The sequence below is a fragment of the Microcaecilia unicolor genome, chromosome 4 (assembly GCF_901765095.1).
Source record: "Microcaecilia unicolor chromosome 4, aMicUni1.1, whole genome shotgun sequence".
Classification (NCBI taxonomy): Eukaryota; Metazoa; Chordata; class Amphibia; order Gymnophiona; family Siphonopidae; genus Microcaecilia; species Microcaecilia unicolor.
Window position 1 is genome coordinate 58,205,871 of NC_044034.1, and position 25,520 is coordinate 58,231,390.

The 25,520-nt window shown below is 41.9% G+C and overlaps 1 protein-coding gene across 2 annotated transcripts in view; it reads left to right on the top strand.

Annotated features, from left to right (window-relative positions):
• Nucleotides 1-25,520, top strand: part of ELMOD1 (ELMO domain containing 1) — a 90,236-nt gene that overhangs the window by 43,234 nt on the left and 21,482 nt on the right. For both annotated transcript variants that reach the window (XM_030199376.1, XM_030199377.1), the window contains 4 exons: nt 8,088-8,233; nt 12,902-12,930; nt 14,047-14,144; nt 18,693-18,822. In XM_030199376.1, coding sequence (XP_030055236.1) covers nt 8,088-8,233; nt 12,902-12,930; nt 14,047-14,144; nt 18,693-18,822 — 403 coding nt within the window. The remainder of the gene's footprint in view (nt 1-8,087; nt 8,234-12,901; nt 12,931-14,046; nt 14,145-18,692; nt 18,823-25,520) is intronic.

The window sequence follows — 25,520 nt, forward strand, 5'->3', positions numbered from 1 at the left end:
CAGAGTGCAGTGACACTTGGTCCCTGGGGAGAACAGCTGAAATCCAGGCTGTGTGGCTATAACAGGAGGGGTTGCTTGTGCAATGCATACGGTCACTGGACAAAGAAACTGGCAAGTCAGGGCAGCCTACTTGAACCTGTGAGTTCAAGTTTCTTTTGGAATCATGGCGGCAGAGGTTGTTAAATTCTGCTCGTTCTGTGTGAAGCACAGAGTAGCATCAGGCCAGTGTGAAACGTGTCTGGTGGCTTCAGAGCTAGTGGATTAGGTGGCACAGGTTGCGGGGCTGTCAGGTTCCCATTCGGGGGAAGTTTTGGCATGCACCGTACTGTCTGCTCCCTCTGGCTCTGCTCTTTCACTGACACCCACAGCCATTTTGAATACCCGCGGTACTGTTTCCTTGGGTGAGTGTGGCTGTCAGGAGGCTCCGGCGACTCTTGATGCTTCAGGAGCTCATTCTCTATCAGCTGCTTCTTTGGGGGTTGGGTCCCAGTCAGCTTTTCAAGTACCTTTTTTTACCTGAGTTTGTTTTGCTAATGTCACGCCGCTATGGGTGATCTGGAGTAGTGAACCCTTGGGCTGCTGCCAGAGACCGGCAGCAGCAGAAGAACCACCCAAACTGGAAGCGAGGTCAAACACCAACAGGCTGGTACCAGGTAAAGGAGTCTCGAACAGGTTAGGCTGGACAGAACTCTGAAGCGCACTTGGCTTAACTGAACTGGAACCAAATGCTGGAACAGACTTGGCTTGGCTGGACTGGAACTAAATGCTGGCACAGACTTGGCTTGGCTGGACCGGAACCAAATGCTGGCACAGACTTGGCTTGGCTGGACTGGATTCAGGGCTTTCAAACAAGGCAGACACAAGCAGGGTAGGGCAGAAGCTAAGGACAAGCAGGATGATACAAACAGGAAGGGAACTAAAGCTAAAGACAGACAGGGCAGAGACTCACAGTAAGGAGCTGAAGCTAAAGACACGCAGGGCAGATACAGCAGTAGGGAACAGAAGCTAAAGACACCCAAGGCAGATACAGCCAGAAAGGAGACAGAATTGAAGACAAACAAGACAGAAATAAACAGTAAGGAACTGAAGCTAAAGACAAACTAGACAAGGACTAGCAGAGCTAGAACTGCAACAAGCACTCACAGACGAAAGCACACCTGAAGACCTCTGTTGCAAAGGCAAGTCTGACAATTCCCAGGAGCTTAATAAAGGCAATTACAGATGAGGTCACAGGTGAGGCTTGACAGCAGACCGGACCGGAATGGAACCTGGACGATGTCTGAGAAACAGGAAAAAACAGTCCACAGCAACCACAGGGCCCGGTCACCCAGGGGCAAGGTGAGTGTAGGCATGGAATACAGTAACAATCATGACAGCTAATGCATCAGGCTTTTTTGCAGGATGGGAAACCTTCAAAAATGAGTGACATAATCTGATGGAGCCCATTTGGAAAAAGCCTTCCCTAGCTTTGCAACTGTGAAAAAGTTTTAACTATGACTGCACGTGTACAGGACTTCTGTGCTGAATCATCAGTTCGTTTTCCCATGGAGCCAGTCAGATATGTAGTTCTGGTCTGTATTGTGGTACAGATCCTCCATTAAAACTGAGTTCTTGAATGTGGGCTGCCTTGCCTTTCTTCTTAATTTCCCTAGAGAGTAATTTTATAAAAAGTCATACAGGTGATGAGGCCAAGTGGGCACTTATTTTGGGTCTATTTTATAAAGACATATAGGTGCCTAAGCATCATCATAAAATTGCCCTACAAATCCTGCATAAATTGCAGGTAAAATGAATCCACATACATTTACTCCAGCTTGGAAACTGGTGTAAATGTAAATGCGTAATGCACATAAATCCTGATGATGCCCAAAATCCACTTGCAAACTCTACTCCAAACAAACCACCCAAACCCTGCTCTGCTTTTACTCCACCCCTGAACACAGACAATATGCAATATGACAAGGTTAATTTTATAAAAGCTATTTTACACACATCTACTAGAATATACGTGCAAAAAAAATCTTTAAAAAATTACCCTGTAGTTAGGGTTTCATCAGACATATTTTCAAGTTTTTGATTTACTTTTTCTGTCACTTTGATTTCATCAATTTTTAGTGCTGACATGTGACCTGGTAAGGCACTATTTTATTTTTCCTAATTGTCATTTGATTTTACCTTGACTATATTTCAGTAGTATGTCCTTGAAGAAGCTTTTTAAAATAATTTGTAGTTTAGCAAGCCAAAAGCACAAACAGGTAGAAACCTCTACATGTAGTCCAAAATCCAAAGCGAGAGTAGAGGATGCCACAAAACACAAACAGCCAACAGGATGACGTCAAAGATTCTTTTATTCAAAGCACCAGTATCTGGACCTGACATGGCCCGTGTTTCGGCGGTAAAACTACCTGCTTCAGGGGTCACAATACAACTTGCCAAGCAAACGTAAAAAATAGAGAAATCTGATGCAAAACACTAGCACATCCAAGTAAACTGAGAGATCCCTTTTTACATACGATCACTGTACTATAAGTCAAAATCTTTCCAGCCCTTGGACAGGTTTCAGAAATGAAGACACTGAACACATCTCAGCAATAGTTCAAAGACTCTTTGACTTCATCCCGTTGGCTAGTTGTGTTTTCTAGCATCCTCTACTCTTGCTTTGTAGTCTAGCAAAACCATAGCGGGTGCCTATACACACAGTTGGAGCGTAATTCTATGGTAGGGTACCTACCATAGGTGCTGGTTATGGCATCTTTTTAAAGCCTATTTTATAAAGAAAGGAAGATGCCTACTTTTTCTTATAGAATACTAGCACAAGAAGCTGAAAAAGCACTAACATTTAAGGAGCAAGCACTTGCAGCAGCCCTATTGTGCTTTCTTTTCCTTTAGTCAGTATTCTATAAGAAATTATTTATGCATGTAAGTGGCCACTTACATACATACATGTCTAAAAACATAGTAACATAGTATATGATGGCAGATAAAGACCTGAACAGTCCATCCAGTCTGCCCAACAAGATAAACTCATCGTATGTGATAGTTTATATGTATACCCGATTTTGAGTTGTCCTTGCCATTCTCAGGGCACAGACCGTAGAAGTCTGCCCAGCACTGTTCTTGTACTAAAAGTTCTGAAGCTAACGTTGAAGCCCCTTAAACCTCCAGCCCATCCATATCTATTCACTTATGATCAGGGCGTAGACCATAGAAGTATGCCCAGCACTGGTTTTGCTTCCCAGTTACCAGCATTGCCACCTAATCTCCAATACCACCATTTACACGCTCCTTATAGAATTATCCCCTGGGTGCCCTCCAAGTGCCAAGGACCAGATCATGAAGTCTCAGTGTGTACCATGTGTCAACTTATGACAAGCAGAGATCTTTGTGGCCATGAAACAGAAAATTGAAGGCAGATACAGACCATTAGGCTTATTTTCAAAGCACTTAGCCTCCCAAAGTTCCATAGAAACCTATGGAACTTAGCCTCCCAAAGTGCTTTGAAAATATGCCTCCATGTGGCCTATCTAGTCTGCCCATCCATACCATCTACTATCCTATCCTCTGTCTTAGAGATCCTGGGTACTTGTCTCAAGCTTTCTTGAATTCAGATACAGACCTCGTCTCTACTGCCTACACCAGGAGGCTGTTCCATGAATCCTCCACCCTTTCCATGAAGAAGCATTTCTCTCAGGTTACTTCTGTCCCCTTTCACGTTCATCCTTTGCACCCTCATTCCAGAGTTTCTTTGCAATTAAAAGAGACTCACCTTCTGTGCATTTTTGCCACATAGGTATTTATGTTTCAACGGTTTTTATTGATGACAAGTCATAAAGTATAAATCCACCTTAACATAGCAGCGTCAATGCAATTTTACAGAGCTCAGTGGAGCAACACTACAGCATTACTTACAGCCATCAAATTTTTATATAACTTTTATCCCCCCCCCCCCCTTTTCTTTCTTTTACCGTGCTCTATATTTAACTTTTAATGTTTCAACGATTGTTATTGATGAGATCACATGGTAGACAATTCCATATCAATCAATATAAATCTGATAACATATAATTCTGTCATATATTAATGAACCTAAAACTACTATCATCCAATTCCCCCCCCCCCCCAATCTTCCACCCCTTCCTTTCCTTCCTTCCTTCTTAAGTATTCATGAATATGTTCCTGTACAATTACAAGTCAATTGCATAACTATAACCAATAAACTTTTATATTAAACTCCAATAATTATGTCTTGTGTTTTACTCAGTGTATTATTACCTTGTTTATATCCCAACAGTATTTACAGTCGAGACCTCTGAATAAGTTCCTTCAAAGGATTACTCTCCGAGCTAATATTGCACATGACTCTCCAATATGCAAGGAATATTGCCTTTCCCGAAACTATACCCCCTCCCCCCCACCTCCCTCCCCCTCTATTCTCTTGAACCATCTTTTCACTTCATGGTGCTATCTCTACCTCTCTACGTGTTATAACTACCAGAGTGTAGGTTATCGTATCCTGCTTCCTTTGGCACTTTACAACATTTTCTGAGGCGGACCTCCCTAGCTGTGTGCCACATAGGTATTTAAACATCTCTATCATAGCTCCCCTCTCCCACCTTTCTTCTAAAGTATACATATTGAGATCTTTAAGTCTATCCCAGTGGTTTCCAAACCTGGTCCTGGAGGCATCCCAGCTATTCAGGTTTTCAGGATACCCACAATGAATATTCATGAGAGAGATTTTCATGCAGTGGAGACAGTGCATGCAAATCTCTCTCATAAATATTCATTGTGGGTATCCTGAAAACCTGACTGCCTGTGGTACCTCCAGGACCAGGTTTGAGAACCACTGGACTATCCCCATATGCTTTATGATGAACATCACTGACCATTTTAGCAGCTACCCTCTGCACAGAGTCCATCCTGTTTATATCTTTTTGAAGGTGCAGTCTTCATAATGTACACAGTACTTTAAATGAGGTGTCACAAGAGACTTATACAGAGCTGCACTATCACTTCCTTTTCCTGCTGACCATTCCTCTCTATGCACCCAAGCATCCTTCTGGCTTTTGTTGTCATCTTTTCTACGTGTTTTGGCCATCTTAAGGTCATCACATACAATCACACCCAAGTCCCACTCCTCTTTCATGCATAGAAGTGCTTCACCCCCTAAACTCTACCACTCCCTAAAGCTCTCTAAAACTGATCCATGTTCATCAGCAATGGAGGCATCAGATTGGAGATCTTGATCTTTCTTGATGTAGAGCATCAATAGACCCCTTTGAGATGAGACATTGACTGATAACTACCTGAGGAATGGATGCATGAATTCCACTTCTTCACCAGCATCAAAGGACACTGATGTCATGCATCTAGCAAGAGTAAAAAAGCAGAGATGTCGATGTTCATTGGAGCTTCATGTCATGAATGGGATGAGGGAAGTTCTATGCACACACAGTCATGGTCAACACTTCAGAGTTGCAAGGCTAATGGAAGCTTTATCCATGCATTCTTCATCAGATGAAGTTACCCTTTTGTGAGAACTATCTTGCTGTCCAGTGAGTGTACCTGCTACAGGTAAGTAATTTGGTTTATGCAGGATACACACACATTCCAAGGACCATGCTCAATTTAGCGTGATCTTTACGTTTATGCCTGTTCTGCATATCATTACTGTAGGCTATTTGAGGCAACTTTCCAACAAAGCATGTAGTGTCAAGTCACACACTATATATCAGCTTTCAAAGGGGAAAAGTTTATTTTTTTAAATTGATTCAGAAAAGTATGGATATAAATCTGTGCAGATTTGTTCCCGTAAAGTCTTATTTTTATACTACTGTGCCTTCAACCCTTTCCCTAGGAATGCTTCCCTAATATTTGTGTATACTTTTGCACGTGTTCTTTTATGTGTTAAAGATTTTTCAAAAGTTCCATTTCTGCACACAAAGCTCTATTTTATGCATTAAAATGCATTTGAAAATTTCCCTTATTAGGAGTAGCACATTTGGCAAAAATTGTCACAATTTTAGAATATAAGCCCCATAAATTGAATAGTGGAAATAAAATATTCTGAAGGTAGGTTGATAATTATTGAAAATAAAAAAAACATTGTTTATATTCAGCAACAATTAACCGGGCAGTACCACTGAATTTTGGCACTAACCAGCCAACCTGAAACTGGGTAGAAAATGAGTGTTGCAGAAATGGAGTCAGGGAGTTGCTGGCAGCTATGCAGGTGCCAGCAATATTAAGTGCCGGTGCCCGCACAGTTAACTGAGCAGATTGGACTCAGTCTGATCTTTACCTAGTTAGCTATCTGGGCACTGGCACTGAATATGAACCGGTGCCTGAATAACTTCTAGGAAGTGGCCTTTTGTCCTCTGCACTTCCTCCGAACCAACCTGCCATCCCCACTCCAAAGTGCATGGCCTCCCCCCCCCCCAAAAAAAAGCGAATAGGGCCTCCCAACAGTGATCCCCCCTCTCCCCCCTCCTTGCCCCATGTAGGGCCTTCTGATGCCTGGTGGACTAACAGAGAAAGGGAAGGAACGATGCCCACTTGCTTCTGTCAAATTGTGGCTCCTACTGTCACTGAAGGTTGCAGGACTGGGGTCCCAATTCTCTTTTGGGAGGGAGGGGGGATCCGAGGCAGGAAGGAATGCCCCTATGCCCTTTTCAGGGGGGAAGAGAGAGAGAGGGGGAAGGGGGATTGCAGGCAGGGGGATGCCCCCAATTCTCTTTCAGAGGGTAGAGGGAGAGAAGGGGGATCAGAGGCGGGGAAGGGAGGATCAGAGGCAGGGGGATGTCCCTGATGCTCTTTTGGAGGGGGAGAGGTTATCAATAGAAATCAAACAAAATAAAACATGGAAAAGAAAATAAGATGATACCTTTTTTATTGGACATAACTTAATACATTTCTTGATTAGCTTTCGAAGGTTGCCCTTCTTCGTCAGATCGGAAATAAGCAAATGTGCTAGCTGACAGTGTATATAAGTGAAAATATTCAAGCATTACTATGACAGTCTGACAGGGTGGGAGGATGGGGGTGGGTCGGAGGTATGCATGGGGACATCAAAGCATATCATTGATATTCTAACAGGATGGGTGTGGATAGGTGAGGGGTGGGGTGATCAACAGAGACATACAGCTTTATGGAGAGGGAGAGGGAAGGAAGGGGGATCAAAGGCAGGAGAGGGGGGGATTGGAGGCAAGGGGAATGCCTCCAGTGCTCTTTTGAGGGGAAGGATGGAGAGGGAACTGGATGGAGAGGTGAGTGGGATCTGGCCAGATACACTTAGGGCTTTTTTTTTTACAAAGCCGCTGTAGCGATTCCCATGCGGCAAATGAGAGAAAGCCCATAGGAATTGAATGGGCTTCTTCTCATTTGCCACACCGAGAATCGGTAGCATGGCTTTGTAAAAGAGGCCCTTAGGCAGGTGTCAGGCTGAATATCAATTGGGACCCACTTAAGTTCTAGCGATGATGACATATCCAGTCTTACCCAGATATTCACTGCTGGTGCTCAGAATATCTGGGCTTAATTCAACCTGCAGCTGTAAGCAGCTTAAAAACCATTGACTACCATGGGCTGAATATAACCCCCTAAATGTCTGAAAATGTTCCACAATTAATGGTAGCTTTAATTGTGTAATAATCTTCCTGTGATGTGTGATGCTAATTTTTCATCTGCATTAAAAATACAAAAAATCTTTACAATATCTGTGAAAATGTGGTTTATAATAAAATCTTAACCCCCTGTTTACTAAACCACACTGCACTGCCAACACAGCCCATTCAAACTGAATAGGCTGTGTTGGCATTAGCGCACTATAGCAGCTAGTACGGCTTAGTAAACGGGGGGGTTAGTCTGTAAATATTCATCTTGTATAACGTTTGCCTGATATAGATTGTGGAGTAAATAAACAGATCCTTAATAACTAATTGTAAGAAAGAATGCCATTCTAATTCGTTATGGTACTCATTTTCAAAGCATATAGACTTACAAAGTTGCATAAGAAACATATGCAACTTTGTACACTTTGAAAATGAGCCTCTGTATCAGATAAAAACTGGATTTCTCTCTTTAAACAGAATGCTGTTACAGGTGTGGTTGTATTCTTACTGTATATGCTTGTGGCGCTGTCTGAAGTTCATAGTGCGAAAACTCACTGGACGATGTGAACTACAAAGAATCTGTTATAACAATAAGCCCGGAGCTACCAGGACCATGAAAATAGGTACGTGTTATACCGGATAACCCATAATTTTCTTTAAGTGTAGTTCTGTGTGCATCCAGAGTTAAGTTTGTACCGTGGATTCTCACTATTGTTACATGACCTATTGTCTACAACTTCTGAATTTTGAAAAAAAAGTTTTAATTAGATTTCTGTTTCTCTCTACACCAACTGCTAAATGTTCCCTCCAATGATTAATTCTATTTCTTTCACAGTTTGTTCAAGTTTCTTGGGTTTGCTAAAGTTACTCTTCTTTCGGTGTGCTCTATGTGTTCTGAGTTTTACGTATTTTTGTCTTTTATTTGCCTGAACAGGAAATGCCATTGAAGTAATTTGGAATATTTTTCCCCCTAGAGGACTCATTTTTAGTAACCCAGCTGTCTAGGTTTTCTTTTCTTTTTTCTTTGAACTATTTATTGTAATTGTGAACATAAGAATATAAGCATTGCCATCAAGGTCCATCAAGCCCAGTATCCTGTTTCCAACAGTGGCCAATTCAGGTCACCAGTACCTGGCAAGATCCCAAGAGAGTAAAACAGATTTTATGCTGCTTATCCTAGCAGTGGATTTTCCCAAGTCCATCTTAATAATGGCATATGGAATTTTCTTTAGGAAATTAGCCAAACCTTTTTAAAACTCCGCTAAATTAACTGCATTTACCACATTCTCTGGCAACAAATTCCGAGTTTAATTACATGTTGAGTGAAGAAATAGTTGTTTCCGATTAGTTTTAAAAGTATTAATTAGTTGCTTCATTGTGTGTCCACTAGTCCTAGTATTTTTGAAAAGAGTAAACGTATCTCAAAAAAGATATAGTGGAATTAGAAAAGGTGCAGAGAAGGGCGACGAAAATGATAAAGGGGATGGGGCTAGGGATCTTCAGCTTGGAGAAAAGGCGGCTGAGGGGAGATATGATAGAGGTCTATAAAATAATGAGTGGAATGGAACGGGTAGATGTGAAGCGTCTGTTTAAGCTTTCCAAAAATACTAAGACTAGGGGGCATGCGATGAAGCTACAATGTAGTAAATTTAAAACGAATCGGAGAAAAATTTTCTTCACTCAACGTGTAATTTAACTGTAGAATTCCACCCATCCTTTTGTTTATTTTGATTCCTATAAGCCTTGAATTTCCATTGCAAAATATACTATCCAGTTGGCTAGCTGATCGCATCTCCTTCATTTATACCCACACAGGCCTGAATTTAGGAGGTTATGTCAAAGCTAATAATGTACAAGCCATGGATATCTCAATAGCCAACATGTAGAGGAGCTTTCCAGGACTGCAAAAATAAGCTTTGGTCCATACATTCATAGAAATAAACACAGAAAATAATGGCAGATAAAGGTCATATGGCCTATTCAGTCTGCCCATCTATATCATCTACTATCTCTTCCTTTCCCTCGGAGATCCCACTTGCTTGTCTCACACTTTCTCAAATTCAGACACAATCTTTGTCTCCACCAGCTCCACTGAGAGGCCATTCCATGTATCCACCACCCTTTCCTAAAGAAATATTGCCTTAGAATACTCCTGAGTCTATCCCCTTTTAACTTCATCCTATGCCATCTCATTTTAGTTTCCTTTCAGTTGACCATTGTTTGGAAAGGGATTCCTGGCGCCACAGCAAGTCTGGTCAATCTTTTCTCCAGAATCTCTTTGAGGCTTAGAATTCAACTCTCTCTCCCCTAGGGTCCATTTTCTTTGATTTCCAGGTAAAACAGGATCTTTGCCACATAAAACTGTTTTGGTGTCTGCCTATTGACAGTGCTTTTGTTTTTCCCCGCTTTTGTTGACTGCAACCTGTAGTTATGGAGTCCTACTTGTGTGGACTTGTAGTCCTGCTTGTCCTCAGAGAAAACCAAGTTATGTACCTGTAAGCAGGAGATCTCTGTGGACAGCAGGATTCAAATCCTCACCTACCTTCTCACTTCCCCCAGGAGTTGTATTCTATCAAATTGTATAGCAACTAAAAGGGCCATATTCAACAGTGTAGCACAGGAAATACAGACACATGCACGGTCAGAACTTCTAAAAGCTTTCCCTCTGTTGTGGGTTTTGTTGGATGATGTCACACATTTGAATCCTGCTATCCATAGAGAACACTTGCTACAGCTAAGTAATTTAGTTTTATTGTTCCACGTACAGTTCTTGTGCCCAATATAATTTTATTTATGTTTTATATTTCTCTATATCATTAGAGATGCAAAGTGGATTACAAAGGCTACAACAATAGAAAAAAATTAATGCACAATACAAACTACAACAAACTTTAAAATAGCAAGTCTAAGGGTTCCTTTTACAAAGTGGTGCTACCAATTAGCGATGTGCTGGATGAGAAAAAGCCCTTCCAGTTTCCATGGGCTTCTTCACAGCGCACGCTAATCAGTAGCGCCGCTTTGTAAAAGGAGCCCTAAGAAAATTACATCCTCCTTCTCAACTAGATGCATTACTAATTACATTCTAGCATGAACTCACCCCCCACCAATGAGGAAAGGCTAAAGAGGTTAGGGCTCTTCAGCTTGGAAAAGAGACAGATGAGGGGAGATATGATTGAGGTCTACGAAATCCTGAGTCATGTAGAACGAGTAGAAGTAAATCGATTTTTTACTCATTCCAAAAGTAAAAAAGACTAGGGGACGCTCTAGAAAGTTACATGGAAATACTTTTAAAGGAAATAGGAGGAAATATTTTTTCACTCAACGAATAGTTAAGCTCTGGAACTCTTTGCTGGAGGATATGGGAACAGCGGTTAGCGTATCTGGGTTTAAAAAAGGTTTGGACAAATTCCTGGAGGAAAAGTCCATAGTCTGCTATTGAGACAGACATGGGAAGCAACTGCTTGCCCTGGGATTTGTAGTATGGAGTGTTGCCACAATTTGGATTTCTGCCAGGCACTTGTGGCCTTGCTTGGCCACTGTTTGGAAAACAAGATACTGGGCTAGATGGACCATTGGTCTGACCCAGTATGGCTACTATGTTCTTATCCCTCTTGAAATGATCTATGTGCGTTCAAGCTATTTCACAGCCGACTGTTCCTACATTCTTACTAGGACCATTAGGCTTTCGTTGTGAGGTAAACCGACAGTGGAAACAGAGAAGAAAGCTACTTTGGACTAGCCTGCCCTAGGAGCTCAATTTAAAACTTTTCTATATGACTAGTTCATAGCTAAAAATAAATGAGGTCTGCCATATGTTGGCTCTATTATTTTAAGCATGCTAATGTTTTAGTATATATTTTTAATATTGGATCTCATGATTCAGTCTTTGTTGACTATTCTTAATTTTTGAGAATTTTTCTGTCTGATATCTTAATTTTGATGTAATCCCCCTAGCTCTCTATTGTGATATATGGGCAAATATAGATGTTTAAACAAACCTCAACTCTAAGACCTCCCATAATCTGATGAGATCCTCTTAAGAATTCCTTGCATATGTTTATCTTTTTAAAAATGCTTATGCAGTCTACGTTTTATGAGTAGCTGTCAGTGAATAGGAGGAGAGGCCTAATGGTTAGTGCAGTGGGCTTTGATTCTGGCAACCTGGGTTTGACTCCCACTGCAGCTCCTTGTGACTTTGGACAAGTCACTTAACCCTCCATTTGCCCCAGATACCAAAAAAAAATAAAATTAGATTGTGAGACCTCTAGGGACAGAGAAAGTACTTGCATATAATGTGCACAGCTCTGCGTACGTCTAGTAGTACTATAGAAATGATTAGTAGTAGTGGTAGCTTGCTGATTCTAATGTATTTTATTTGTGCTTTGTATGTTTATGTGTCGGTGAAATTCTGTGATTTGAATTATGTATGTTGTAATGTGCACTACTCAGAATTTTATGATGCATAGTGTAGAAAAATGATTAAACATTCAAAGAACATGATCATTTTCACATCAGGTTTTGAGCCATATACTACTACTACTACTATTTAGCATTTCTATAGCGCTACAAGGCGTACACAGCGCTGCACAAACATAGAAGAAAGACAGTCCCTGCTCAAAGAGCTTACAGTCTAGTAGACAAGAAATAAAGTAAGCAAATCAAATCAATTAATGTGTACAGGAAGGAGGAGAGGAGGGTAGGTGGAGGCGAGTGGTTACAAGTGGTTACGAGTCACTGAAGTTGCTGATATAATGTTCCTCTTTATCATGAATACAATTCCAGAAGATGCTATGGTCTTTGTCAGCTGCCTAATCTCTCCCCTAAATGCTGACCTGTTTCTGTACAGTATTGATTCTGTTCCTAGCCAGATCATTAGTTTCCAAATGGGCCATTTCATCAACTTCAGAATCCTGTTCTCCTTTAATACTAAGGGGTATGTGTTAGCGTTTTTAACATGCCTTTAAAGTTTAAGGCGCGTTAAGCTCGAACACGTCTATACATTTCTATGGGCATATTGGTGTTTAACACACGTTAACCATTAACACGCGTTAACAACGCTAACACGCCTTCAGCTCACCTTAGTAAACATAGGCATAAGAATCTGGTTTGTATTCCTTTTACTGAAAATCCTGTTTTCATTCCAGATGTGCCCCTAAGTTAATACCTTTGACAATAAAATACCCCAACAGACATTTTCTGTTCTTTTGGTAGTTTTTGACAGTGCCTATGTCTTCTGTCTTAAGAGGTGCTAAATATGTCAATTTAATATTTATTCATTTCTTTCTAAACAGAGACATCATTGAAAAACTCAAAAAATAAGGTGAGTTATTTTTGTCTTCATATTTCAGACATTCTATATGTATGAAATTATTGTTTAGATCACTGGTTCTCAACCCAGCCCTTGAGAATCACCCACAATGAATATGCATGAAATAGATTTGCATGCAATAGAAGTAGAGCATAAAAATTTAATTTCATGTATGTTCGTTGTGGATATTCTGAAAGTCTGATCAGCTAAGACCAGCTAAGGGTGTCCCAAGGGCTGGATTAAAAACCCCTGGTCTACAGGAGATAAATCTCATTTATTGAGAAAACGGACTTGTGGTTAGTACATGCTTCTCATAATGCAGAATACCTGTTCTGGCATTTTAAGCTATACCTCTCAAGCCTGAAAATATTTTTATAGCATGTGCAAAGAATTGTAATTTATTATTATATAAAAAATCAACTTTTACTACTTTTCTGCAGACAATTGCAAATTTTTCCATTTTTATAATGTATCACTACTAGACCTCTTTCTGTTCTACCAGCAGGAGGACGGGGGAGTGGAAAAGCATCTGGTTTCTTGAAAACAACTATACCAATAATTGTGGAAGGATTGCTTGAGGCCCTGTAGCGATGCTGTTAGTTAAGCCAGGGCAAAGATGGGTCTCATATAGCAGAAGTTGCTTCTAGCTTCTCTTGTGCAACCTTTACCTGTGACTAGGTGTGGATGAAATGGGTCTGGGGCACAACATCCTTTGGAAGCAGGCAGGGCCGGCGTTAGGGGTGGTCAAACAGGGCAATTGCCACAGGGGGCCCCAAACCTGCCTGAAAGAGGGACAATCTGTAAGCAAGCTTTGGGGCTTCTTCCCTAGTGTCTGCCCTGGGCCCCATCATATCTAGCACCGACCCTGGAAGCAGGGCAGCAACTGAAATGTTAAGTGTGAATTGGCAGAAGATGAAAAGCCAGGGAGAGCAGGAAGATCTAGGTTGGAGGGAAGAGAGGAGAAAGTGAAATAGGACCAGGTATCACAGTAGAGCATGTAGAGGGAAAGAGGAGTGGGAATCAGAATGTAGGCTAGGGGATGCAAATAACCTTGACTGCCCTCAATGTCAAAATGCACCCTTTTTAACAGACTACTTTCTTCAACTAATCAATTTTACTTTATTTCAGCTATTGCAGACTGCAGTAAGTGTTCATCCAGATGCTATTGAGAAGACTATAGATGACATTATGGTACTGAAAAAGATCAACCTTGATACTAATCCACAGTAAGCTTGGGGTTTTTTTTAGTAAAACATAAAAGTGCTATTTTATTCACATAATGCATATATTTTAAATACCTTCATTAAACACCCACGAGTCGCCCATTCCACACCTATGGCCACACCCCTTAAATATGCAACTTTGAATTTATACACTGCAAATTATAGAATACACTTAGACAATTCTGCACATAAATTTACTTTTACTTTATTTCTTATTAGTCGCAAGAATTCCCAGACTGAGTTCAGTGCAACTTACATTAAGAGATCAAGTACATTCTAATTAACGCCAATTAGTGTCAATTGCTTGTTAATTGGCAATTATCAGCGCTGATTGGCTTATTAACTAATTAGGTTATGCACACTGTTATGGAATATGCTTCGATTTCCACGCAGAAATCTCGGCGAGATTATATAGAATCTGAAGGGCGGTGCCTTAATATTGGCACCTTGTTATAGAACTGTCCCCACAGTCAGCTATACTGAATATGTTTTTATGTTTATGTTTTGTTACATTTGTACCCCGCACTTTCCCACTCATGGCAGGCTCAATGCAGCTTACATATACAGGTACTTATTTTTACCTGGGACAATGGAGGGTTAAGTGACTTGCCCAGAGTCACAAGGAGCTGCCTGTGGCTGAAGTGGGAATCGAACTCAGTTCCCCAGTTCCCCAGGACCAAAGTCCACCACCCTAACCACTAGGCCACTCCTATAATGTATAATGTGTGCAGCGCTGCAGCTATCCATTAGTTTAAACAAAATTTATAAATTAACTGAATATCATTGCAATATGGGTTATGTTTTGGTGCCACCCTCCATCTGCCTCTATCTGGTTAGATTGATTCAGTCCATATATACATATATGAGGTAATTCTATAATACAGGCGCTGACATTTATATGTTGGCAGGGGAAAGACTGACGGTGGTCTAGGCCCTGTCCTGCTGCCTCTCCCAACCCCCTCAGGTCCTGCTGCCTCCCTTTCCCCCTGCCATTGACTTTTCCTTTAGTCCTGCAACTAAATCAGCCATCTGCCGCTGACACCCATAACTTTCCTCTGCCGCAGCCCACCCTTGGAGAAAAAGGAAGTGATGCCAAAAGGGGGGCAGGCCGCGGCAGAAGGAAGTTCCAGCATCAATAGCAGATGGCCAGTTTAGCTGCTGGTGCCCTTGCATGCGAAAGGGGGGAGGGGATTCAAGGACAGGAGTGTGGGAGGGGGAGGAGAGGGGACTTCCCAGTCACGGTCAAGAGAGAAGGACATCACACTATCACACTTCGGGCACATGGGAGGGAAACACTGGGCCCCTCCACTGCCCTGGGCCTTCAGACACTGCCAGTTGCCCTCTGCATGTCGGTTACACATTTAAATGTTTAGAATACTATCACATAAGCACACATATATGTGGATATGCTAAAAGTGCACCCAAGTGCCCTTTTATAATTATGCACATGTCTCTTATATCCTATAGTTTGCAGTTGTTTATATGCGTGGGCAGAATGTGGGCAGGATGCATGTTTACTTGCATAACTCATAGAATACTATGTTACACATGTATCTTTGGATCATTGGTGCCCACATTTATGCCAGCTTGGCTGGCATAAGTACTCACACCTCTACCCAGATGCGCATATACTGTACCTGTTTACACTAGTATTTTATAACGAAAAGTAGGCACTTACTTTCCTTTATAGAATATGTACCAATCAGGTACACCCTGGGCATCTGTATATAGGTGCACTGTTATGGAATTACCCCTGCGGATAAAGAAATTATGTTTTCTGGCTGCTAAGCATATACTGGTCAATACTCATCCCATGGGAAGCAAGCCGGCTAAGTGCCACGATTGGCGCCGAGCCCGGATTTTCAGTGCCGGGCTGTTTCCGGTGACCGGCATTGAATATCCGGGGGGGGGGGGGGGGGTTGACCAGCTTAAATGTAACTAGCCAAGTCAGTATTCAGCACTAGCCAGTTAAGTTTATAGCAGCCAAAGATAGGATTACTATTTAGATGGTCCGATTTGGCCACTAAACATAGCCAGCAAAGTGCTGAATATTCGCAGATAGCCAATTATATAGCGCGATGTAGCCGGTTAGCTGCTATACGCTAAGCACTAATATTCAGCGGAGATAACCTGATATCTGAATATTAGTGCTTAGCCATCTAAGTGCTATTTAACTGGCGAGGAGCTGTTCCTGACCAGTTAAATAGTGCTGAATATCAGCCAGATAATGTTCTTTGAAAAGGTAACCACATAATTGTATATAAAGAAGAAAAAATTGAGTTGGTCTTGGTTTTCCCAACATTGCATGCAGACAGATATGGAGGTAAATACTGCATTTTAAGAACTGCCGAGTGGCAATGTTAACCAACTAATTTTAACTGGTAAAGTTTTTTCAGATATTCATCTGCATCTAACTGGCTAAATCTAACTGTTATTTAGGCAAAATATTTTGTTGTTTAGCACTGAATATTTTGTTAACAGCTACATTTGAAAATCCTGCCCTGACATACCCCAAACCTGACTTTTTTTTATCAGAATAAATCTGGCCAAAGTTTGTGGGGTCAGGGAGAGGGAGCAATTTTTTATAGACAAATTTTATCTGGACTGGGGGGAAAGGAAGAGAGAATTTGGTTAAGAGCAAATTTTAATTGTATAAATCCTATGAATATTAACCCCAGAGTCTGGTTATCGTACCAGTGGCGTAGCCAGACTGCCAATTTTGGATGGGCCTGAACTCAAAGTGGGTGGGCACAAAATTTTCTCTCTACCCCCTCCCCCAGCAAAATTTAGTCACGCTAATCAGATGCATTTGTCACACAGGGTAAAGTGCTGCTTTTCAGTGCATCAGATTTCAGAAAATTTATTTAATAGCCTAACACCCTTTTCAATGAGCTTTCAGAGCCCAAAACCTCCTGCCTCAGGTCAGTATAATGCTGTTACGGTATCCTCGCCTGACCTAAGGAAGGAAGTATTGGTCTCTGAAACTTCATTAACACAGGTACCATATTACTTTATCCTAAATTAAAAATAAAATTATTTTCTTTACCTTTCTTGTATGGCCATTTACTTTTTCTCATTGTGTCGCTCCCAGTCTCTAGATTCTGCTTTCCTTCGTTTTCGCTTAACTCTTCTGCCACGGTTTCCTGGCCATTTCTCATTTTTCTCTCCTTTTTCTTTGCTTTCTTCAATATTTTTCTGCCTCTCTCTCTCTCTGTTCTGATTTAATTCATTCTTACTATCCATTCTTTAATTTCCTTCATCTACTTATGGCTTTTCATCTTTTTCTCACCCTTGTTCTCCCCATGCCCCTTCCTCTTATTCTCCAGTCTTTCACTACTCTCCTTTTCCATCCAGCAGCTCTCTTCTTTTTCTCCCCATCCTTCCAGTCTCCCCTCTCTCTCCCCATCCTTCCAGTAGTCTCCCCTCTTTCTTTCTGCATCCTTCCATCTAGTGTCACCTCTTTCTCCCTACCCTTCCATCCAGCGTCTTCCCTCTTTCTCTCCCCATCCTTCCATCCATCTACCCTCTCTCCTGATCCTTCCATCTAATGTCTCTCTCCCTCTTTCTAACCAGTGTCTCTGTATCACTCTACCCTTTTCTGTTCAGTGTCCCTTCTCTCTCCACATCCTTCCAGTCTCTCACCTTTCTCTGCATCCTTCCAGTCTCTCCCCTTTCTCTCCCCATCCTTCCATCCAGATTCTCTCTCCCCATCCATCCGTTTTCCCTCTTTCTCTCCCCATCCTTCCATCTGTTTTCTATCTTTTCTCCCCATCCTTCCATGTTTTCCTTCTTTCTCCCCATCCTTCCATGTTTTCCCTCATTCTCTGCCATCCTTCCATCTGTTTTCCCTCTTTTCTCCCCATCCTTCCATGTTTTCCCTCTTTCTCCCCATCCTTCCATCTGTTTTCCCTCTTTCTCTCCCCATCCTTCCATGTTTTCCCTCTTTTCTTCGACGAGGCACGCCCTGCATGCCAGCGCCAGCCCCCATTGCCGGCTACTGCTGCTTTTCCTGTTGAGCAGCAGGGCCGGCGCTACAAAAAAGAAGAAGCGCTAATGGCGCTAAGGACGAGAAATGTTTAAAAAAAAAAAAAGCGCGGCACCGGCAGCCAGGCACTGTCTCCGCAGCCTTAAGGCACTGGCTGCTGACGGGAGGAGCCTGCGAGCCAGCAGCCAATGCCTCAGCAGCCAATGCCCCAAGGCTGCCGAGACAGTGCCTGCCGGTGCCGCACTTTTTTTTTTTTTTTTAACATTTCTCGTCCTTAGCGCCGTTAGCGCTTCTTCTTTTTGTAGCGCCGGCCCTGCTGCTCAACAGGAAAAGCAGCAGTGGCCGGCAATGGGTGCTGGCGCTGGCGCTGGGCGGGCCTGGGCTGAAATTGGGTGGGCCTGGGCCCACCCAGGCCCACCCGTAGCTACGCCCCTGTATCGTACAGAAACAATTGGGACATCCTGGCTGAGTGTCTTCCCTTTAACATAGAAAATGTATGGTCACCCTGTTTAAACAGAGTGATTACAATGAAGCTGAAACTAACAGTTGACTTTTATTTTGCTTAGGTTAGGAGTATCTCTTCAGGCCTGTCTCTTGCAAATTGTGGGATACAGAAATTTAGTTGTAGAGATTGAAAAGCTACGCCGAGAATCATTTGATTCAGATAATCCTGAGCATGAAGAGATGCTGTTCAAGGTCAGTGTTTTAATCATTCTTTTCTTGTGAGCTTTCCTTTAGATTACATGGGTTTTTATAAAAGGCATATGTGCCAATCCTTTCCATGAATATTTTGGTTTAACTTGTTTAGTATGAGTGCACGGAGAGGAATTTTCAAAGGATTTTCCATGGCTAATCAGGTATTTACCTTTGGAAAAATTCCCTTTTGAAAAATACCTCAGGACCTCTGTAAGTTAAACTATCTGCACTGCTGACAGTGCACATATTTTACCCCATGAGAAAATTTAGTGGAGATGGGACAGGCTGGTGGAAGTACGTGTTGGCATTTCATTTTGAAACCCCCATACATGCTTTTTTCCTCATCTGCAAAATTTGCAGGGAAAAGTTTCCATAAGGCAGGGGCCAACTGGTGGTTTTTTTGAAGAGAAAAACTGTGTAGAGTTCTTTCAAAATCTACTTCCAGGCCCACAGAAGGGATGAAAATTGCCTTCATGATTATATCTGAGGATGAGCTATATACTAACTATAAATAATGATTTAGATAAAATAACCTATTTAAATTGTACCACAGGTGTTAATTTTAGAAGAAAATTTATAAAAACTGAAAATGGGTGCTTATCAGTAACTGCATATAACAGATGAGTACAAAGAAAAACCCCAAACACTCCATAACCTAATTTAATTTATTACATCCCAACAGTGTCATGGAACACCTAGCCCCCTCCTGGGGTGAACACTGCGGCCACCTATGGGGTCTGTCCCCAGCACTGCTCAGGCCCACCTGCATCTGGGCACATGCTCTATACTAGCCAACCCTCCAACCCACGCACTAGGTTCCACTTGCCTCTGGGCTACTCTCCCACCCGCAGGTTATTCCCTGGTGATTTCTAGGTTACTGGGGCCACACTCTCAGGGGTCCCACAGTTCCTGGAAAACACCCAAGGACCCAACACACAAACCATCAGGATTCTTAGTCAGTCTAGGACAACAGATCTAATAAACTAATTTTGTTTATTATCACAGCAGAACAGTGAACTCTTGAAAAATAGGTTTAAAAAGTACAGCAAATAATAACAGATAACCAAAATAAGGATCAAGATTACTATCTAACACTTGTTATTACCTGGGTAGCACCTGGGGAGTTTCAAGAAATTAACTGCTCATGTCTGGAACAGTATCTCTGGGCAGAGATGTTCACCCTCTGCTCTTCCTAGCTAAGACTGGGGAAAAACCCATTACCTCCAGGCTAGATTTGAAGTCCAGGACCAATCAGAGCACCAACTTTGAAAGTATCTGGCCAGTGGTACTGCAGGTTCCCTTTTCAGAAGGCTAAATTGAAAAAGAAAGTAATCTTCTCTGCAACAGCTTTAAAGCTGAAAACAAACATCTGCTGGCTGATTAGAAGAAATACACGTTATAAAATTATTTATTACAATTCACTGTTTTGTCACACATAGATTAGCAAAAATGTGATAAATTCATTTAGGAGGATAATTTTATATGTGTTTGCAGATGAAAAATGCATACATACTTCCCTTTGTATGGGCTTTCCCAGTTTTCAAAGCAACAGTGTTCATTTCAACTGCTTTTTGGGACATAATTCTCTGCTTTTTGGGGCACAATTCTTGGCAAATACATACATTTTCATTATTATATGTGTAAATGCATTCCTACCCTCAGCAATATCTTGTTAGAAAGGACAAGGCCATAGCAAGAGACTGAATGAATTCTTTACTTTGGTCTTCACTGAAGAGGATGTAAGAGATCTACCTGTACAAAACAAATAGAGAGGGTAATACAGCATACATAGAAGGTATACAGACAAAAAAAGCAACACTGGGCCTTCAAAACTGGAACAACAGGGGTTCTTTATTGGCAGATGACCCGACACGAGCAGTGTTTCAGCGTTAAACAACGCCTGCCTCAGGGGTCAAAGTTTGGTTCTGCAGTATGCATGTTGTATAAATTCAATGCCCCAGAAGTTGGAAAATTATTTGTGGATCGTCGTAATGCGAAGGCTGAACTCTTTAGAGAGCCATCTCGTTTGAACAAAGATGCTGGTGAAAGCTGGTGCAAACGAGAAGGCTCTCTAAAGAGTTCGGCCTTCGCATTACGTCGATCCACAAATAATTTTCCAGTTTCTGGGGCATTGAACTTATACAACGTGCATACTGCAGAACCAAACTTTGACCCCTGAGGCAGGCGTTGTTTAACGCTGAAACACGGCCCATGTCGGGTCATCTGCCAATAAAGAACCCCTGTTGTCCCAGTCTTGAAGGCCCAGTGTTGCTTTTTTGTCTAGAGATCTACCTGTACCTGTATTTGTGACCTGGATTGGCCACTGTTGGAAACAGGATGCTGGGCTTGATGGACCTTTGGTCTGTCCCATTATGGCAATACTTATGTACTAACTGGTTTCCAAGGGTGACAATACAGAGGAACTGAAATAAATCGACAAGTTAGAGCAGTAAATCATCTGGGCCGGCTGCTATACACCGCAGGGTACTGAAAGAACTCGAACATGAAAGTGCTGATCTGCTATTAGTGATCTCTAAGCTTATCGTTAAAATCATTTGTAGTATCTGAAGATAGGATAGTGGCCAATGTAATACCGATTTTTAAAAAGGGTTCCATGGTTGATTCAAGAAATTACAGACTGGTAAGCCTTATGTCAGTGCCAGGCAAAACAATGGAAACTATTATAAAGAATAAAATTACCGAATACATAGACAACATAGGTTAATGGGACAGAGTGAACATGGATTCAGCCAAGGGAAATCTTGCCTCACCAATTGGATTTATTTCTTTGAAAGCATGAATAGACATATGGATAAAGATGAGGCAGTTAAAATAGTGTATCTAGATTTTCAGAAAGCTTTTGACTGAGTTCCTCATGAGAAACTCCTGAGAAAATTAAAAAACCATGGGATAGGAGGCAATGTTCTATTGTGGATTGGAAACTGGTTAATAGAAAACAGAGGGTAGAGTTAAAGGCAAATTCTCTCAGTGGAGGAAGGTGAATAGTAGAGTGCCCCAGGGATCTGCACTGGGACCGGTGCTATTTAACATGTTTATAAATGATCTAGAAATGAAGGGATTAAATTTACAGATGACACAAAACTATTCAAGGTTCTTCAAATGCTTCTGGACTGTGAAAATTTGCAGGAAGAGCTTAGGAAATTGGAAGACTGGGCATCTAAATGGCAGAAGAAATTTGATGTTGACAAATGCAAAGTGGTGCACATTGGGAAGAATAATCAAAATCATAGTTACTTGATGCTAGGTTCCACTTTAGGAGTCACCACCCAAGAAAAAGATCTAGGTGTCATAGTGGACAATGTGCTGAAATGGGGGGAGGGGATTGCTATGAAACAGTGGTAACTGTTAGAGCAACATTACCTCATTAGACTACATTACATGCCCATTGCGCTGATCTGGGGCGAGCTCATTATCTCTCGCAGTGAGGCCTCTGATCATTGTGTGCTAGTAAATGCAGGTGCTAATCTGGTGCTAATGGCCTCTAGCCTCTGAGCATCGAGGCTTAAGCCCCTTTTCAAAACTCTCAAGGGAAAAGTCTAGGCTTAAGAAAACAAGGCAAGGTATTCCACAAAAGCAAAAGAGGCATGACACATACTTTCAGAACATATCCCCTGTGAAGAAGGAACACATAAATAGCAAATTACCTTGGGAGTAACGTAATACCCAAGTGGGATTAGAGGGAATCAGGTGATCTGATAAATAAAAAGGAAGACCTGAGTAAAAACACTCCATGGGTCAAAACAAGAAGTTTAAACTTGATACAGAAGGCAATAGGAAGCCAATGTGATTTTGTATCTGTACTTCAGGAAACAAGTGAAAGCTTGGCTCTCTCCCAAGCCTTTAATGGAAGAAGCAATTAACTTACTGGCTGCACACACACAACAACTAACACCGACTGCATATACTATAGCAGGACTTTCTTATCCACTCCTACCCTAGCTGAGGTTATTGTCACGTTTTCCAAAACGCAGGAACTAGGTTCGTGAGCCCTTGGGCCACTGCCGAGGAGCGGCAGTGGCAGGCAAAACCACCCCACAATGGGATAAGGCAGAACTCTGACAGGGCCAGCTAGACTTCACCTGCACTTGACCACCATTCCTCAGGAGTTGAGCCCCTGAGTGCAGGTGGCCGGCAGGACTTACCGGACAGGGAGGCTAGGCAGAATACTAGACTAGGACTCTCAGACAGACAAGGGACAGAACTGAAAGCTGCAAGCAGCTACTGAAACAGGGAACAAACACTGGTAGACAAGAGACAGAACTGAAAGCTGCCACGCAGCCACTGAACAGGAAACACAGACAACCTAGAACTAGACAAAGACATACAAACAAGATTCAAGACTGGGAAACAAGCAATAAAGTACAAGAAGCTACACAAAGACTAAACTAGAATCAGGCAAGAATACAGACTATAAACTGGACTAGGCAGAAGTGCAGCAAGCACCAACAAATCAGGGCCTTCGGCGATGTAAAGGCAAAGCAGAGAGTTTCCAAATGGCTAATAAGCCCAGCAGCAGCTGAGATTCACTGCAGCAATCACCAGGCAGCTACGGGTGCTGTGCAGGCTCAAACAAGACAAGCAAGTCTGGCAGGCTGGAAGATCCGGACTGGACTGGGCTGAAAGTCTGGAACGGGAAACAGCACAAAGACAATCAGAAACTAGACCAAGAATACAAACTAGGACACAGGCAGAAGCATACTGAAACAGAGAGGCTTAACACACACAGGTGCAGTATAGTAGAGTAATCAGAGCCATGCTGGAAGCAGCCAGCACACAGAGACAGAACTAACTCAGGAAGGACAGACAGAAGCCAGCTTAGAAGCTGACCGCCAGAAATAAGGTAAGCCTGAGATGGGTCACGACCACAGACGTGACAGTTATATTCATGTCCCTTTCCAATTTCACATAAAACTTTCTTTAAATTAGTCCTCTTATTTTCTAACTCCTATTATTCCATCTTTGCTTCCACCTTATGATGTATATTCAAATGTTTTATTACGTATTGTGTTGTCAACTTAAGTAGCATACTATGTCATGCATGTACTGTCATTTGAATATTTTTACTGCTGTAATTGTCTGTCGCCTACATTCAATTTATTCATGCTCTACACTGCCTTGGGTGAATTTTTTCAAAAAGGCAGTGTATAAATCCTAATAAATAGATAAAATAAATAAAACATATAGGACTGGATTCAATAAATGGCACCCAAATTTGGGTGCTGAAGAAAATGCACTCTGAGTGCTGTTCTATAAATGGCGCTCCAAATTGGGCACAGTTTATAGAGCAGCATATAGGTGGGTACAGTTGTAAATCCCTGCAAGTGAACTAGGTGCAGATCCCCAGTATTCTGTAATACTGAGCACATCTTTAGTGAACGCCCTTGACCCGCCCATGCTCCTCCCGGGCCACGCCCCCTTTTCAGTTGCGCGCTAAAAAAGTTTTGCATGAATGTTTTTAGAATAGCACCTAGCAAGATGTGCATGCAAATCCAAATTGTTGCCAATTCACACCAATAAGTGGTTATTAACACCTAATTGTTGGTGCTGATTGGCTTGTTAATTAAATGATGTGTACAGTTTGGGTGTGCACCATTTATAGAATTTGGGGGATAATGGATGAAGTGCCTTTAGTATATATAGAATGGCTTCTGTATTTATAAAAATTGGTTTGGGAACCAGAGTCCCTACATTATATGCACACTGAAAGTCTGGAAAGAAAGTTACTCGGTGGGATCCATTATGCGATAATGAGAACTATGCCCCAGATTTAAAGTGTGAAGCATATACAAGATGGGGTATCCAGTGGTGTAAATTCTTTTAAACAGTTTGTAAATGATAGGGAGGGTGATGGTGGGTTTTACTGACTTAAAACAGAACTTTTGGCTACTAACAGGGATTTTTTTAATACTACATGCAGGTGAAGTATTCTATCCTGCATCATAAATTACAGGGCAATCTTAGTGGGAAGTTTGCCCCACTGGAAGAGATTCTAAGAAAACATTAGTTGAAGGGGGGGGGGAGGAAATGACATCAGTCTCCTGTATGGCTGCTTAAATTTGAGCTCTTGTACCTTCCCCAACTAATACTTATCTCTCCATGTCGAGCCGACCCGACTGTGAATTTGTAGTTCTATGGAATTATTGTTTGCTCAGCTGCAAAAGCTGAAAAACACAGAGGTGAGTGAAGCCCTTCTGCAATTCAGGAGACCAGGCAGCAAGATGGTCTTGTGGCCTGCTACCCAAGCACGTAAAGCAGACCCCAATACTGAAGGTGAGGCCTCCACTGATGAAGTTGACATTTATGGTGGCATGCAGAGTCTTAGGTGTGATATGAAGCAGTATTTTTGTGAAATAAAAACGAGTTGAAGGAGATGAGAGAGGATATCACCACAAAAATAGATTTTCTGCACAAAGATCTAAGGGAATTTTGGACAGATATGGAACCTTGAGACTCACATTGCAGAACAGAATGAGTCCATCAGTGATACTAGACCTAAATGTGACGTTCTGGCTATGAAGTATGAGGACCTGTTATACAAACCTGATGACATTGAATACCGTGGCCAGCAGAAAAAAGAAACTTAGGTTCCAGAGCATTCTAGAATGTCTTGAACACACTGAGATTGAACTGGATCATGGGCACAGGGCACTGAGTGTGCCTTCTAACAATAGACTGAG